Here is a 15,435-nt window from a genome sequence, read left to right on the forward strand (position 1 = left end):
GATCCCTCCTAGTTCAGTCCATTTCTTTATTTCTTCTGCTGTGGCATGTGTCTGTATGTCAATTACGTCAAGTGTGGGATCCTTAATTGTCATACACTGTGTTGGTGTCTGAACTATTGGCTTTGTCATGTCTAATGTGCGATTCTGAGCAGTCTGTTTAGCTGTTCTGTCAGCTAAATCATTGCCTTGAGAAATGGTATCAGTAACCTTCGTGTGTGCTTTACATTTCATAATCGATATAGCAGTGGGTAGATGTATTGCGTCTAACAAGGCATGAATGAGGGGTCCGTGCTGAATGTGGGCACCATGGGACGTTAAATAACCTCTCTCTCGCCATAGCACGCCGAAGTCGTGTACAACTCCGAATGCATAACGTGAGTCAGTGTATACATTAACTTTCTTATTTGTGGCTTGAATACAGGCTTTTGTTAGAGCAATAAGTTCTGCTGCTTGGGCTGACAAAGTATCTATACAATTTGTCTCAATAACTTCAGTGTCTGTTGTGACTGCATACGCGGCCACTAAATCTCCTGTATTTGTTCTCATGCATGATCCGTCTACATACAACGTCAGGTCTGGATCTAACAATGGAACGTCTGTCAAGTCTTGTCTAGGTTTCGTCTTTATTTCAATGATTTCAACACAATCATGAGCTAGTGGGTCTGTTCCAATTACAGGTAATAGTGTAGCAGGATTCAATGTATTACACCGTCGGATCTCTATGTGTGGTTGAAACAATGTCAGTTCATAACCGGTAAGTCTTGCTATGGTCAAGTGTTGCGTTTGTGTTCGGTTCACAAGAACCTCTACTGCATGTGGTACTTGTACTGTCAATGGGTGTCCTAAAACTATGGCATCGCTTTGTCTGATTGCTAAAGCTGTCGCTGCCACTGATTTCAGGCATGCAGGCAAAGCCTGAGCTACGGGATCTAATGTACTGGAAAAATAAGCACATGGCTTGCGTGATCCTGCTTGATCCTGAGTGAGTACTGACAAGGCAGTACCTTCGCGTTCTGTAACAAAGAGTGTAAAAGGTTTGCTATAACATGGTGTTGCTAAAACAGGTGCTTGACATAGAGCTTTCTTTAAGCTCTCAAAAGCTAGTGTGTGTTCCTGAGTCCAAGGGAGGACAGTCGACGTGGCTGCCTCCTGTGTTGTCAACTGAATGAGTGGTTTTGCTAGAAATGCGTACTGAGGGATCCACTGCCTACAATATGAAGTGAGGCCTATGAAAGCCCGCACCTCCTTTTGTGTCTGGGGTATTGACATGTTAGCAATTAACTGAATGCGATCAGGTGTAAGCTGCCTTCCCTCCTTGGACAGCGAGTGACCAAGATAAATAACTCGCTGAACACAGAATTGCAGCTTAGAAGGGGACACCTTGTGCCCCTTGTCGGCTAGGAAATGAAAAACTGTCAGAGAAGCTTTTTCACATTCTGGCTCGCTTCTCGCGGTGATCAGCAGATCATCGACATATTGAAGCAGTGCAGTATTGACTGGCATGTGGATACTGTCAAGTTCTCGTTTCAGTGCTTGGCTGTAGATGCTGGGGCTTTCTGTAAATCCTTGGGGAGCGCGTGAGAATTTAAAGCTGCGCCCATTTAAACTGAATCCGAACAAGTATTGGCTTTCCGGATCTATTGGGACGCTGAAAAAGGCATTCTTGAGATCAATTACAGTAAAGAATGTTGCTTCGGAATCAATTGCTGTCAACAATGATGATATATCAGGGACCACAGGGAATTGTGGTACAATACACTTGTTTAGTTCACGCAAATCAATAACCAATCGGTACACTGGGGGAGCAGTAGGATCAGTTCGTTTAAGAATCGGAATTATCGGTGAATTACATACATTGGAGTCTGTTTCTACAACTACTCCCTGGGCAATTAGCTCATCAATGATTTTCAACAAAGCCACTACAGCATCATGCGGTAACTTGTATTGTCGCATTCGTGGTAATACCACTCCTGCTTTCAATGTAACTCGATAGGGTGTAATGTTCATGCAGCCAACATCCGTAGGGCCTTGTGCCCATAGATGTACTGGTAAAATCTGTAGTCGGGGATCCATGTCTCTAGACACATAGTGACCTTTAAAATCACGCAAAAACAACCTTACTCCTTCCGGAGAACAACATATTATGGCTCCTAGTGCTTTCAGAGTTTTAATTCCTAACAAATTTTCTGGGCATGATTTAGTAAGCAATAAATCTGTAGTTCGTGTCAAAGGTCCTATCGTAAGTGGTAGAGGCTGTGATACTTCATTAACAATAGGTTTTCCTGAAAAACCAAGGGAAACATTTTGAGAGCCTGAGAGGGGTGCCCCTGGAACTTCACTACGTTTTATGGTTGTTCGACTTGCCCCTGTATCGAGTAAGAATTTTCTATCTTGACCTAATAATTCACTATGTACATAAGGTCCTTCTTGATCTACCGGAATCTCGATAAGCGGTAAGTCAACTTCCCTCTCTAGGCTGGTTCATGCGTAACGCTGATACTCAGGGTATTCATACTGTGCAGTCTGATACATTTGTTGTGTTGTGGTTTGTGTGGCAGTAGTAGGCAACGGTGGTGCAGCTGGCACAAACTGTATGGGTTGCTGTGAGGCTGGCATAGACTGTTGCTGAACTGGCACGGACTGTCCATGCTGCATAGCTCCTTTTTCATTCTGATCTTGTCTAAATAATCGTGGTCTCTCTTTTGCAATACCTGTAGCTATATTTCGTTTCAGGACTTGACAATCATGTACATAATGGCCTAGTTGTTTACAGTAATTGCAGGTTCCTTTTACAGGAACTGCAGAATCACCAGAATGTGTCACACCCTTTTTGTGACCATCTGCTGGTACTGTCTGAGAAACTAGCATTTTCATTTTTGTATCCTTCATGCGTCTATGCTCGTGTTCTTGTTCATCCCTAATTCTATTGTTATGATACTGTAACATTTGTAGCATTTGCGACGGAGTGTTACTTTGCCAGGTACTTTCGAATTTCAATATTCTATTCTTCACTGGAGGCAGTGCATTTTCTACCAATTTTGTCACAAATAAATGTGGATATGAGTCACTACTTGCTTTTATACCACTATTTATACCAAAACATTTTTCAAATCGAGCATAATAATCGCTTGTGTCTTCATCTTGCTTTTGTTTACAGGCTGTGATTGCACCCCAATCTTCCTTTTTTGTAGTTAATAAACGTGGCAGTACCTGTACTAGTAAACCTGGTAATAGTTTAACTTTATCCCCGAGCCCTGAACCTGCAGTTCGGCCCCTTTCTTCCTCTGCTAATGCTGTCCAGTCTATCCTTTGGTCTCCCACTTCCCACTCTTTTTCTTTCAGTTTTTCATAAATGCCAGCAGGCAAAAGCACCTTTAATATTGTCATAATATCAGGAAAGGTGTACTCTCCCATCAGTAACATGTCTTTAATTTCTCGGTGGAAACCCGCTGGGTCTTTGTCATGACTAGGTACTACTTTTTTCATTTCTAATAATTCCATTTTTGATATGGGTGTGTAAACAAATACACGGTGAAACTCATTGTCTTCGCCTTTTATTGGGTGCACTTCCCGTAAAGGATTTTGTCTATCCATGAAGTACGGTGCTCTTTCTCTGGGGGGCAGGGAGAGAGAATCCGGACTTACAAAAAGAACATACTGCTTACGTGACACTAATATCTCTTTAATTAGCTTGTTACTAGAACCTTTCCATCTGTACGTGAGTAGTTCCGTTAATATATCAGGTAAAGGACCAGGGTCAGCATGTTGGCTCTTATATAATATGAGGAGTTGCTGAATCATATAGATTCCAGCTAAACGTTGTTCATCTGTACTGAGGTTGAGAAACGTGTGTGCTACGGTCTCATCACCGTATTTTTCAGGACTAACAATCCAATGAACGGCTGATCTGGCTAATTCTTGCTCATCCATGGAATCGAGGAGGTGGTAACCTCTTCGTTCTCGTAGTATTTTATCTGCGGCTTGAAACGAATGTTCAGGAGATTTCAGATTTATTACAGGCGTCGGATACGTTCTGCTATTATTTGGACATACAGAGTGTATTGGATCAGAAAAACATCTAGTATTTTCACAAGATCTTCCTCTGCCTACATAGGCTATGGTCTCTGACTGTCTTGCAGAGTCCCCTGATTCGGACACTTCATCTTGCTCAAACTCGTCTGTTCCCAATCTCTCTTCATGAATACGCTCTATTTCTTTACGTATTTTTCGGCACATGGCTATTATACAATTTTGCTTATCGTGTCTCCCTTCTGATATATTCTGACTCCATCTTGTAAGAATAAGCATTGCATTCCGGTCTACCCCCGGACGATCTTGATTTCTGATCACACAGTTTATGAGGAAACGTAACAGTTCCCCTTGTATCTCTACTTTCTGGAATTCCATAGCTCTGTTAATACATCCTGGATCTCGTCCTGTTTGAACAAAGTGATATATGTTATCTAGATGCGTAGCCATCCCTGGTAACCTTGCTAAATACTCTGCGGCTCGTCTGATACGTAATGATGCCAGGACCATTTCGTCCTCTTTACCAACCACCGGGTCATATCTACAATTTACAAGAAGTTCCTTAAGCGTACGTTCATTTACGAACTTAGGTGTACGTGAATGTGCTGACTCTTGAAAAACAAGTTTATTTATTCTAGGTGGCGTGAAAGTACTGCTAGCACCTCCCGTGGCCCCATCTGGGGCGTCGGGTGTGAAAGGGTTCGTCGAACGTGATACAGCAACTATGGGTGTCGATACCCCTGTAGAGTCGACTGTGGAAACAGATGCGGAAACAGATGTGCTTGCCGATGCTTGTATCGGGACTTGCTGTTGCACGGGGACAGATACCTGATCCTGACGTTGAACCCCTCCGCCAGACGGTCTATGTGGTGTGGCGTTAGCATACTCGGGGGCTGCATCGTCTAGATATGAGGAAAGGAAAACATCTTCTGCGGTTCTGGGATGCCCCTTTGGATGTACCTTAATTGGAAATAACGGGGGTGGCAAGTCTTTTGGCACCTCCGTAACAGCCTTAGGTAGTCCTTCGGCTAGAAGGGGATACATACCATTCATAAGAGCATTTCTTTGTCTATTTACTTGTTCTGATTTCACTCGGATACCTTCCTCAATTAATAGATTTTCTTGAACTTTATTTGAACTTTCTTTACTCCTCTCTTCTTGTCTACGTGCTTTTTCTGTTCGTCTATGAGATTCTTTACGCCATAACTCAACGGCGTCTTTCTGTGACTGTCTGACCTTTCTTTTCCATAACTCTTCCTCCACTTTCATGATGCACTCTGCATCCCAGGTTCCCGCTATGGGCCACCTTTGACTTTCCGGTAATCCCTTGGTATAATCTACCCATAGATCAAGAAACAATATGGCATCTATGCCATGTTTATGGTACATGAAATGTCCTGGAGTGTCTCTAGGAGGAATAGGAACTGCTTCTTCAAGCACCCCTTTTCTGGTAGTAATCTGTCTTAACTTCGAGAAGAGCGGCATATTGACAACTGATCTGATACTTACTCTTGAACTTACTTAATACGAGAAACACAATAATGAACAGTGAACAATGAACAGTCATTCATACCACAATATGCAAGACATTTTCTGAATACTTTAAACATTTAAACATTAAACATTATAACAATGATCGACAATGATGACAGTCTGCCTAACTAATCACCACGCTGAATTCTTGACAATAACTGAATACTTCGGAATACTTGATATACTGCTAAACAGTACATATACACTGCTAAACAGTGCAGACCGGATTTGTGTACCCAAATCCGTCTTGACCGGCACAACCTATGTGCGCGTCAACACGCCTCCCCGGCGATGGTACTCACCGAGTAGCTCCTTGAAACGGAAGGCCTCAGAGAATGGACAGGACTCGATAACTGCGGACATCGGACCCTCTGGACGTCGGAATTTCGGAAAACCTGGTGGGCCTCTGTATACCTCGGATCTTGCTCTCTCAGCTAGGCTCTGGTCGGGATACTTCGCACTTCTCACCGCCTCGTCTGGGTTGATCGCAGCCTCAGTCGCCCCCGCTTGACCGGAGGGAGCTTACAGGAAATCCTGCTGGTACGCGTTTATGGTCCGTCCAGCTGTGGCAGGAGACCGGGCCTGCAACGCACCGCCGGCGCGTGAGATGAGAAAGTGTCCCTGTTCGGGCGCCATTATGTGGTAAATAAAATAAATATTACCGGACTGAATTTCATGCGGAATCTTAAATTAAAGTAAAATAGCTCAAAATAACGAGAGGCAGAATCCGTGGTATAAGAGGTTTTCTAATGGGCTTTATTCCATTCAAAATGGCCGACTCGAGTCGCGGCCCTCAGGTTCCGTCACCACGAAGGTTCAGGAAGTGAAGTACAATAATTTATTAACAGACATGTATTTTTATAATAAGTACATTACAATGAAACGAATGTAGAAGGCGTAACATTTGATAAGAAAAATGACGTAGCAGTGACATAATCGAAACTAGGCGTAATAAGGAATAAAAGAAACATGATTGGTTAGAATTATCAGGCATAGGTGGATCTATAAGATAATACTTGGCATAGATGCGCGCGCGGCAGCATGACGTGTAATTGACGTGCAACTAGGGGGTGAAGGGGACTTGACATTTAGCTCTACATGTGGAGACGAGAAGTCTGGGGTCAAGTCATCCTAATCCCAAATCATATCTAACATCCTATGTTTAAAGAACTATGTTATCCACAAGGAAGAGACTCTCGGACAGAATCTATTCTATACTGACTGTGTGCGTGTACAAGCGTCTAAGTGTCTATATGAGATGCGAGGGGCAGAAAACTTTCCATGGCAACAGGGCTATGAATCACTTGCAGGAGGACGGAAAGGCTGAGTCCTTTGCTTGTGAGCTAAAGGAAATGTTTACCTAAATCACTGGACAGGAATGCATCGGCTGGAGAGCAAAATAGATAATTCGAAGGTGAAATACAACTTCTTGGCAGACAGGCGAAAACTGGCCGAGGCAGGCACCGTTAGCTGCACAGGGAGTAGGACAAAGTTCATGGATACAGATGCGAGCTCAAGCTGAAGCTGTCAGAGACAGAGAGCAGGGAAAGGCTTTGAGGACAGAATCGGGCCTACTCGCCTGAACTGTAAAAATGGAGTAACTTAGCCATATAAAGTCGGTGGCCTTTCATACTTAGGAATCGAATATCCAGCCCATTGATGGCGGATCTGACAGAGAACATGTTGACGGTAGACACACATATGTTTGCGTCTTAGAAACTGGAACTGGAGGGAACATACATGTACTTGTAACATGCATATAAAACCGTTGGGGTCCAAGATAGGGGACATAACTGATCAGGAAAAGCTCACCCGCTTCCTGTTTGGAACACGGCGGCCGCCATGTTGGATTTGTCGGGCATCCCTTTGTCGCGGGAGGGGAACCATCACAGGTATATAGTAGGGGTGGGCGGAATTTGCGGAATTAACCTTCGCAAATTATCGCGAGAATGTTTAAAATTATCGCAAACAAGCAGAAATATCGCGAAGATGCGGAAGTTTTTTTCCGGCATGTTCGCGCGATTTTCTGCATGGTTGCGGGTCGCCAACTTACCCATGTGGCTGCTTGCGGGCGCGGCCATCTTGTTTTGAGTTGTTCTCGCGGTGCATGATCGCGAGAAGAAAGACGTGATCGCGCGACGCATGACGTCACTGCGGGCGCGAACTGTCGCGAGACAGCGCAAATGGCTAAAAACAATACAACATCTCATGGAGAACGCGACCGGATCAAGAAAACTTGTCGGCGAACGCAGGGATTCAGGTAAGGCGATCGCGCGCGCGCGAGAATGTATCATTTTACAGCGCGAGCAAGAAACAAATTATCGCCAAGCTGCGGAAACCGGAATTTTTGACATTTTCGCGCTCTCCGCGGAACGCAAAAATGTCAAAATATCGCAATTTCCGCGAACGGAACGAAATTTTTGCCCAGGCCTAGTATATAGGCATACACAAGTGGTAATTGAAGAGAATATCTTACAAATCTTGATAGTAATAGAGAAGCTAATATTCGTATGAAAAAAATGACCACCATCAGTGGAAGGCAGGGTTGCACCCTCTAAAATGATAATATTACCCAGGTTGCTCTAATATTCCACCAGTATACTGATGGCTTTTCCACACATACATTTGAGACAACTACAAACAATGCCAGGCGACTGATGGGGGGTGGCAGAGGCAGAACTACAGATTCTGATTACACAAGGTGGATTTGGTGCCCTATACTTTGAGACATATTTCTCAGCTGCCCAACTGCATTGGGTGATGGACTAGCTCACATTGACAACTTTTGAAGGAATCTGGTTTCAGTTGAGCAAGTCAATCAGATATTGCAGCCAGACTGTTAGGGACAGTAGAACATAAATCCTAGTGCCTCAAGCTAATGGTTTGGGGAAATCAGTTGCATCTCACTTTTGACCTAGCTCCAACCTCAGATCAAGTATCCGAAGCAAGTCAAAAAACCTTTTTCACAGACCTTCACAATGTCACTCAGAATCGTATAGTAGATCATATGGGGTCTTCTACAGATCTACTTTTTACAAAGGCCAACCACAGGCATCTTCTAAGGTGAGGGCCTGGGTTCCTTATATTAAAATTTCCTGTTGGGAATTTAATAGAGAACATTTTAACCAGACCCAATCAAACATCTACAATTTGCCTTATCTGGGATAGCAAGGATGGTCTACAAGTGACCCAATAATATCTGTTTAGAGATCTCGAATGCTTGGCCAAATGCAGTGCTCAGTGTCTACAGCAGTTAGGTGACATCTTCTCTTAACAAGAAGTACAGTTTATTATCCCAACTCTTAAATTGTAAGCCAAGGGATTAGTCCAGGAGCCATTTGCTACATGAACCCATGCACTGATAATAATAATACAGCAAAACTGAAACTAGCCAAAAGGACCTCAATTTGTCTCAACACAGAAACGGATTCCATAAATGGCCATGGGAGAGGATGATCAAACCTTGCATAAACCTGAAGTTAACTACTTTCATTTGTAAACCACTTTGCTACAAAACATAGCTATAAGAGGTAGTTTCCTAGCATCAGGCCCGACATATATCTCCAAATCTTTTTTTTAGTTGTGCCACATTACTTCCATTCACCAGTTGAAGAACTTCCATTTGAAAACCATAAAGAGTTTTTTTTTTACTTTTTCTTTCTTTATTAATTATAACAACTTTATTATCTTCCTAAAATAAAGAGGTCAAGTCGACCTGGGCCTCAAATCAAGGACAGCAGAAACTTTACAATGTGGATGACGGCACTTACCAAATTAAGGGTATCAGTTATTCATCCTGACTCTTTGCAATCAGCTTGTGGAATTACTCAGGCAGAAAAGCTTCCACAGCATGTTTGTTTGCTATGGATTATCTCTTTCATTTATTTCAAAGAGTGTTCAATTGAAGTTGCTTACCTTGAGGAAGGAATCCATGCCCGTCCATTCTTATACAGACTAATGTAATAAGGCAGGCACAAATACCAGCCCTGCTGTTTAACCACTCAGTAAGCTTTAATTTCTGGAAATATGCTCATGGTATAACATCCAGCTTGGAGAGAATGTTCCATTGAATGTGTTTGCCTGATCCACTCTTGCAACAAAGCACTGTTCCATGGGTTAGTGTTCAGTCTCAACATCAACACTAATTGCCAAAACTGTAACAATGATTTAACAGAATATTTTTCACTATTTCAGATTTTATTTTCACAAAGGGTTTTCAAAATAAACAGAAAAATAGCTGGAGAGTGTAATAAACTCTAGTACAATACCTGGACTCTTCCTCCAGCTTCAGAGAAAAAGGTAGCACATTCCTGAAGCTCTCGTCCTTGAACGTGTATTCCAAAGAAACTTCAGCAGTGGTTGAGTGATCAATCTACACAACACAAAGAGAGTGAAAGAAAGGAGGAGAAAAAGAGGGTAAGAGTGACAAAAATCACGGAAGAGACAAGAACAGAGACACATTTTAAATGTGACATGAGTCAAAACTAGCCAGGTAGATGGATTAAGTCAGAAATATCAATGAGAAAAAAAAACCACATCTCATAAATAGTTGGAATCTGTGGGCATAAATATAAACAAACATCTTTCACACAAACATAAAGGGATTCCTGTAAAAATAAAGGGCAGGAAATGAATGGATGCAGTGTCTCCTTCTGAACCCCACACTTCATCCATCCAATGTAAAGTCAATGACTGGACGACACTTCAGCACCCTAGAGCCTTTTTCATACTTAGAACATTTTCAATTAAAAGAAGTGGTGGTGTCAATCATGGGGTATACTACTATGAGATGTGTCTAGTGACATCTTAATTGATGGGTGAAGGGATGGATGATACAGTGTGTGGTGGTTGAAGCGTAGAAGTAGCCAGGTTTATTGAGGCATACATTTTTCTGCAAGGGTTCAAGAAAAATAAAGGCTGCTGCACAGCTGTCCGTAAACTCACCTTTCCTTTTAACTGTGCATAAAGAATTGACCTCTGACCACTAAAGATGGCATTAGGGAGGTGAGAGAGGAGCAATGACTCCACACCATTTGGAAGTGTCCACTTCAAAGACACATCTTTCACCACAGGCTGTAAAGAACATTTCAAGGTCTGAAGCACCTGTAGAAGAGCAAAATAATATGTAATTCCTTGAGAGCAGGAATGGCGATTGATGCATGTACTTTTACCTAGAGATACTGTTAGAAAAATAAACTGAAATAATTGGGAGTATGAAGACATTATTGTCTGTATAAGTGAAATATTGCAGAGTATCAGTTCAGGGAAGGGGAATGCCTGAGATTGAAGAGGAAAGAAAAAGCGAAAGATGTTAGAAAAACAACACTTTGTCCTATAAATAGATATATAGAGGAAAAAGGCATTTCTGGTGTCAGGAGAGACAAGACTTATTCTCCATCAAAGAGTCTCACATCTTTCTTGCCAGCTGCAAAGCTTATCCCTTTGCAGGAGCTGAAGGAGGGCTGCAGAGGGGACATCAGCTTAGACATTCGCCTGAAGTGATAATATTTGCAAAAGCAACAGACAGAACAGAGACATATACAGAAACAGTACAGAGAATTGCAGTTTTCAAATCTGTGGCAGCACAGTGTCTTTAATTAACCCCAACATCTGCTCTTTTATATGGTCTTGTTGCAGCACAATCAATATTTTTAAAAACGGTGGTTCAAAGAGACAACTGAATATTGTGACAATGTTTTAAAGGTGCCTGAAACCGTAGTCTTGTGCAAGCTACTCCTTTTGACAAAGCGGTTTTGAAGACTTTCTAAAACCAACTCAATGCATTATTTTTTTCTACAAAATCTCCTCTGGACTCAAAAGTTACTTAAAAAGTGTATGATTACTCTATTGCAATGTAAAAATCTAAAGCGGAGAAGGAAGAGGGAAACGGAGGTCGTGACTCACCCTCCTCATATATAGAGTCATAATCATGAGAATCAACCTCAAGTCATCTAACTTAGATCCACTAGATGGATATAGGGGCTAGACCTTTTTCTTAAAGGAACTCTCACTCACTTAATGTTATCCAGTGACAAGCTTCATCACCGACATTCTGCGACCTCTTTCCTCACAAGGGAGCACTTTTTAAAGGAAAAAGGATGTCGGATCTACAGAAGGTAATCTATAAAAATGCTTACGCGGTGTGATCACAATTAAGGTCCAAGGAGTGATAATATCTCCAACTAGCCCATTTCCCCCTATTTTTTAACCTTGACAGACGGACTTGTGAAAAAATACTGATTTGGGCATCGCCTGACCAATTTTTTTTTTAGAGGTACTATTAACACAAGAAGAACCAAGTGTCTGAGGTCAGATGTGGTTATGTATAAACGAATCTTTCAACCAGGCTCGTTCAGCCAATGCTTCTAATTCTCAGGCTATTGGTGCAAATATTTCCACTTTTTATCATTTTCTTGGAAGGCAATTTAAATGTAATCGATTTAAAGTGGAGTTTCATGCCTAAAATGTCCATTAAATTTAAGTTTATTTCATGTTTCTTGGTATTCTTTTTGGCTTGTCGAAGAAAGTAGTAATACCTTCAAGCCAAATCAAGCCCAAATACTATTTAAAAAAAAGAAAAAAATAACCGAGAGTAAGGGAGGCAGACAGACCAATTAGTGAGTTAGTTGGAAAGATTTTGCAAAATGAAGAGCAGGGCTAGATTGTTCACAGAAGATTAGGAGGTCTCTGGTTTGTCTATCACTATATAACCTCAATAGAAACAACAATCTCACCTTAGGTTGCATCCTCTCCTTCCCAGTGACAAACTCGCATGTACCGTGACCTGCTCGGGCAATTCCTTTAATTAGAGCAGTAGATGCCCCTTCTCCAATCCCAAATGCAAAACATCTGCAAAGCAGCAGAAAAAACATAAAATCATCCAAAGAACTGCACATCCATTTAACCCACCTAACATACACCAAATAAAATCATTAGACTGCCTGGCTGTGAAGCGGAGTCCGCAAATCTTCTGACCATTTACATTATAAGTAATATTGCTCTAAATAAGCATATGATTAGGTTACTATACAAACATCCATTTCCTAACAACTGATTTCACTTCATTTTTTTTCAAATTGCTCTCCAAAATAGCTCACAAAGTAGGATCTAATCTAGCAAAGTCATAAACATGTAAACATAGGATTATTGAATCCCTAGGTGAGAGCCAGAATATACAACCACACAAATTACGTATGATAAGCAAGCATTAGCTCAAGCAAACATGGTGGGTGAAGATTACAGATATCAAAAACAGAAATGGTACCCTAAGTCACAGACAACGTAAACATTTGCATCACCATCCCATCTCTTGAAAATGAATCCTTCACTAAAATGTAAAAAAGAAAACATTCTTATGCAAAACCCCTGAACATTTCTCCCTCAATCACAAATACCCACAAAAAAGTGAAAACGTAAATTGTGTTGAAAGCACAACTGCAAATCAGTTGATCTTAAAACAAACACTCAAAAACTGAATAACACCCCAAAAGATTAGGAGAAACATATACAGGTGGGAAAAAGCATGTTTTGGTGCAAATGAAACAAGAGTCACACGAGTTTCACTGAGAAGAGCTTAAATGTAGTGGATGAATGGAGCTTTGATCACAAGAGAATGTATTTTGCACTATATATTTTGATGAAGCATGTTTGTTTAACAAAAATGGTGACATAATCTTCAACATTGTAATTAACATTCTTAAGCACCATCCTGATGGAAATTGATTGAAAACACAGATGTAACATTTTTTGCAAACCTGTAAATCCATGTTAAAAACATTCCAAAATAAACAGCATTTATTTCATTATCGACCCTATAACTCCAGCATCCAGAGGAGATTGTTCATCCCAGGATAGCCCTTACCAGTACTACATGTGGTAGTCCTACTCCAAGCTAGGGTCAGGCATACAGGCTGAATGAAAACAAGCTCACATATTTAATGTCCCAGCATTATGCGTTCATAATTTATTTAGATGTGAAAGTTATACATTGCAATTGGACCACATCTGTTCCATACATACTACAGACACTGCTTTGAAGCAACACAACCCTGCCTGCAGGGGCGGCTTCTCCGCTAAAGAAGAGGAGCATCACCCCACTGCTTTAAAGCAGTGCAAAGGAAAAAAGAAAATGAAAATAACGGAGCGTTGTTATCATTTTATTTTGTGTTGCAGTTGTCGCCAGGTTAGGGCAGGGCTGGGCTCCCTGCATCACAGGGAGGAGGATAGGCTGCTGCAGCACTTAAAGTGTTTCACACCGGCCAAACAGTCATGTGCACTTTGCATATTCTCCACCCAGGCTGCATTAAAGCCTACGTGGAGAACATGCCCAGGCTTCCACTCCCACTCTGAGCGCCCAACCACTGCGCTCAGACCAATCACAACGCTATCAGCAGCGTCTTGATTGGTTAAGGGAGTCTGGAAGCCTGGGTACTTCCTGTTCCTGCTTCGAAGAGGCGGCAGCTCGCAGCGGCGACCAGCAGGTAAGTTTTAATTTTTATTTATGACCTAATGTATTTTGTGTTAACTTTCTAACTCATATTCATTGTTTTTTTACTCCTAATATAAAGAGCCCTTGTTTGCATTCCACTGTCCGCTAGACCATATAATGTACCATCTTAGCTCCCTGACCTATTTTCCAGTAGATTTTGGGTTGTTCAAACAGGCAGATTGATTATGCATCAGTAAGTCCGGAAGAAATTTGGTCCTTTAAAATAAATCAAACTGAAAAACCAAGTGAAAAAAACAAAGTAAACAGTTTATCACATGAAATATTTACACAACACACAAACCCTGGTGATATTGCAAAAGCAATGTCAATATGATAATGCTCAGGCCTGTACATGCCTGAGCATAATCAGCTGCAAAGGCTGTGCATACCAGATATGTCAGAACATCCAGCTAACAACCTGAATACAAGCACCAATCTTAGACACATCATAATAGAATCGTAGTGGATTTACAGTCATGCACAGAAAATACTAGCAGAGCCACCCGTTATGGAAATGCAACTATCTGAAACTCACATTCAGGCAAGATGCACAGACAAAGGGGAGAGTAAACATAACAAAGCCTTTCATAATCCCAAATCCGGTTACTAATGCATATAATATACAAGCGTCAACATCAACTGGGCATGTGAGGCACCACTGCATTTCATAACACCCTCAACAGGTTTCACTGGCTTATGGTATGCCACTACCATCCCTAACACAGGCCTACCACAGGGAACAGGAGTTATGCAAGAGCCCATATCTGCAAATGAAGAACTTTTGAGGGAGAAACTGGGGTTTGTGCCTACCTCAAAGAGAATGCAGAGTCTGTTGAGGCCAGGACATCAGCTGCAGGTAGGCCTCATGAAGCCAAACATGGCCATCAAACATCCCTTGCCAGGACACCTATGGATGACTCCTACCAGCCTCACTGTCAGACTATTCTGACAGGCAATTGGCACAATACTACCATCCAGTCAAGAAACACCTGATGAATTTCAAAATACAGCCAGATGACAGCCAAATCCACTGAAGGATAGAGAATGACTAACAACTGACTTACATCCCTCCATGTCTGGATCACATATTCACTTTTTTGAAACATTTTCAGAAGTTTTATATAGCGTGAACTAGACCCATAAGGTATCAGAGCGCTTTACAGGAGCACCAGTTGCATTGCAGATGGCCACCTTCATTTTTGTTAGGCACGGGGAGATTTTTATGGGCGATATCGCCAGTTCTTGGCCTCCCGAGAGCTGTTCTTCCTGCAAGATGATGTCATTGGAGTTGGCGCCTAAAGGCACAAACTGACAGTTGAAATCACCTCCCATCCCTTTAAAAGACCCCATTGGTAAAATTGCCATATGAGCACAATCAACTCCAC

General features: G+C 41.8%; 1 protein-coding gene across 4 annotated transcripts in view; it reads right to left on the reverse strand.

Moving 5' to 3' along the window:
• The window catches only part of LOC146785794 (von Willebrand factor A domain-containing protein 5A-like), a 310,735-nt gene that overhangs the window by 133,184 nt on the left and 162,116 nt on the right, over positions 1 to 15,435 (reverse strand). For all 4 annotated transcript variants that reach the window (XM_085635059.1, XM_085635061.1, XM_085635058.1 and 1 more), the window contains 3 exons: positions 12,297 to 12,411; positions 10,507 to 10,665; positions 9,831 to 9,934 (listed from right to left, as the gene is read on the reverse strand). In XM_085635059.1, coding sequence (XP_085491185.1) covers positions 9,831 to 9,934; positions 10,507 to 10,665; positions 12,297 to 12,411 — 378 coding nt within the window. The remainder of the gene's footprint in view (positions 1 to 9,830; positions 9,935 to 10,506; positions 10,666 to 12,296; positions 12,412 to 15,435) is intronic.

This window comes from Triturus cristatus, chromosome 11 (assembly GCF_964204655.1).
Source record: "Triturus cristatus chromosome 11, aTriCri1.1, whole genome shotgun sequence".
Taxonomy (NCBI): Eukaryota; Metazoa; Chordata; class Amphibia; order Caudata; family Salamandridae; genus Triturus; species Triturus cristatus.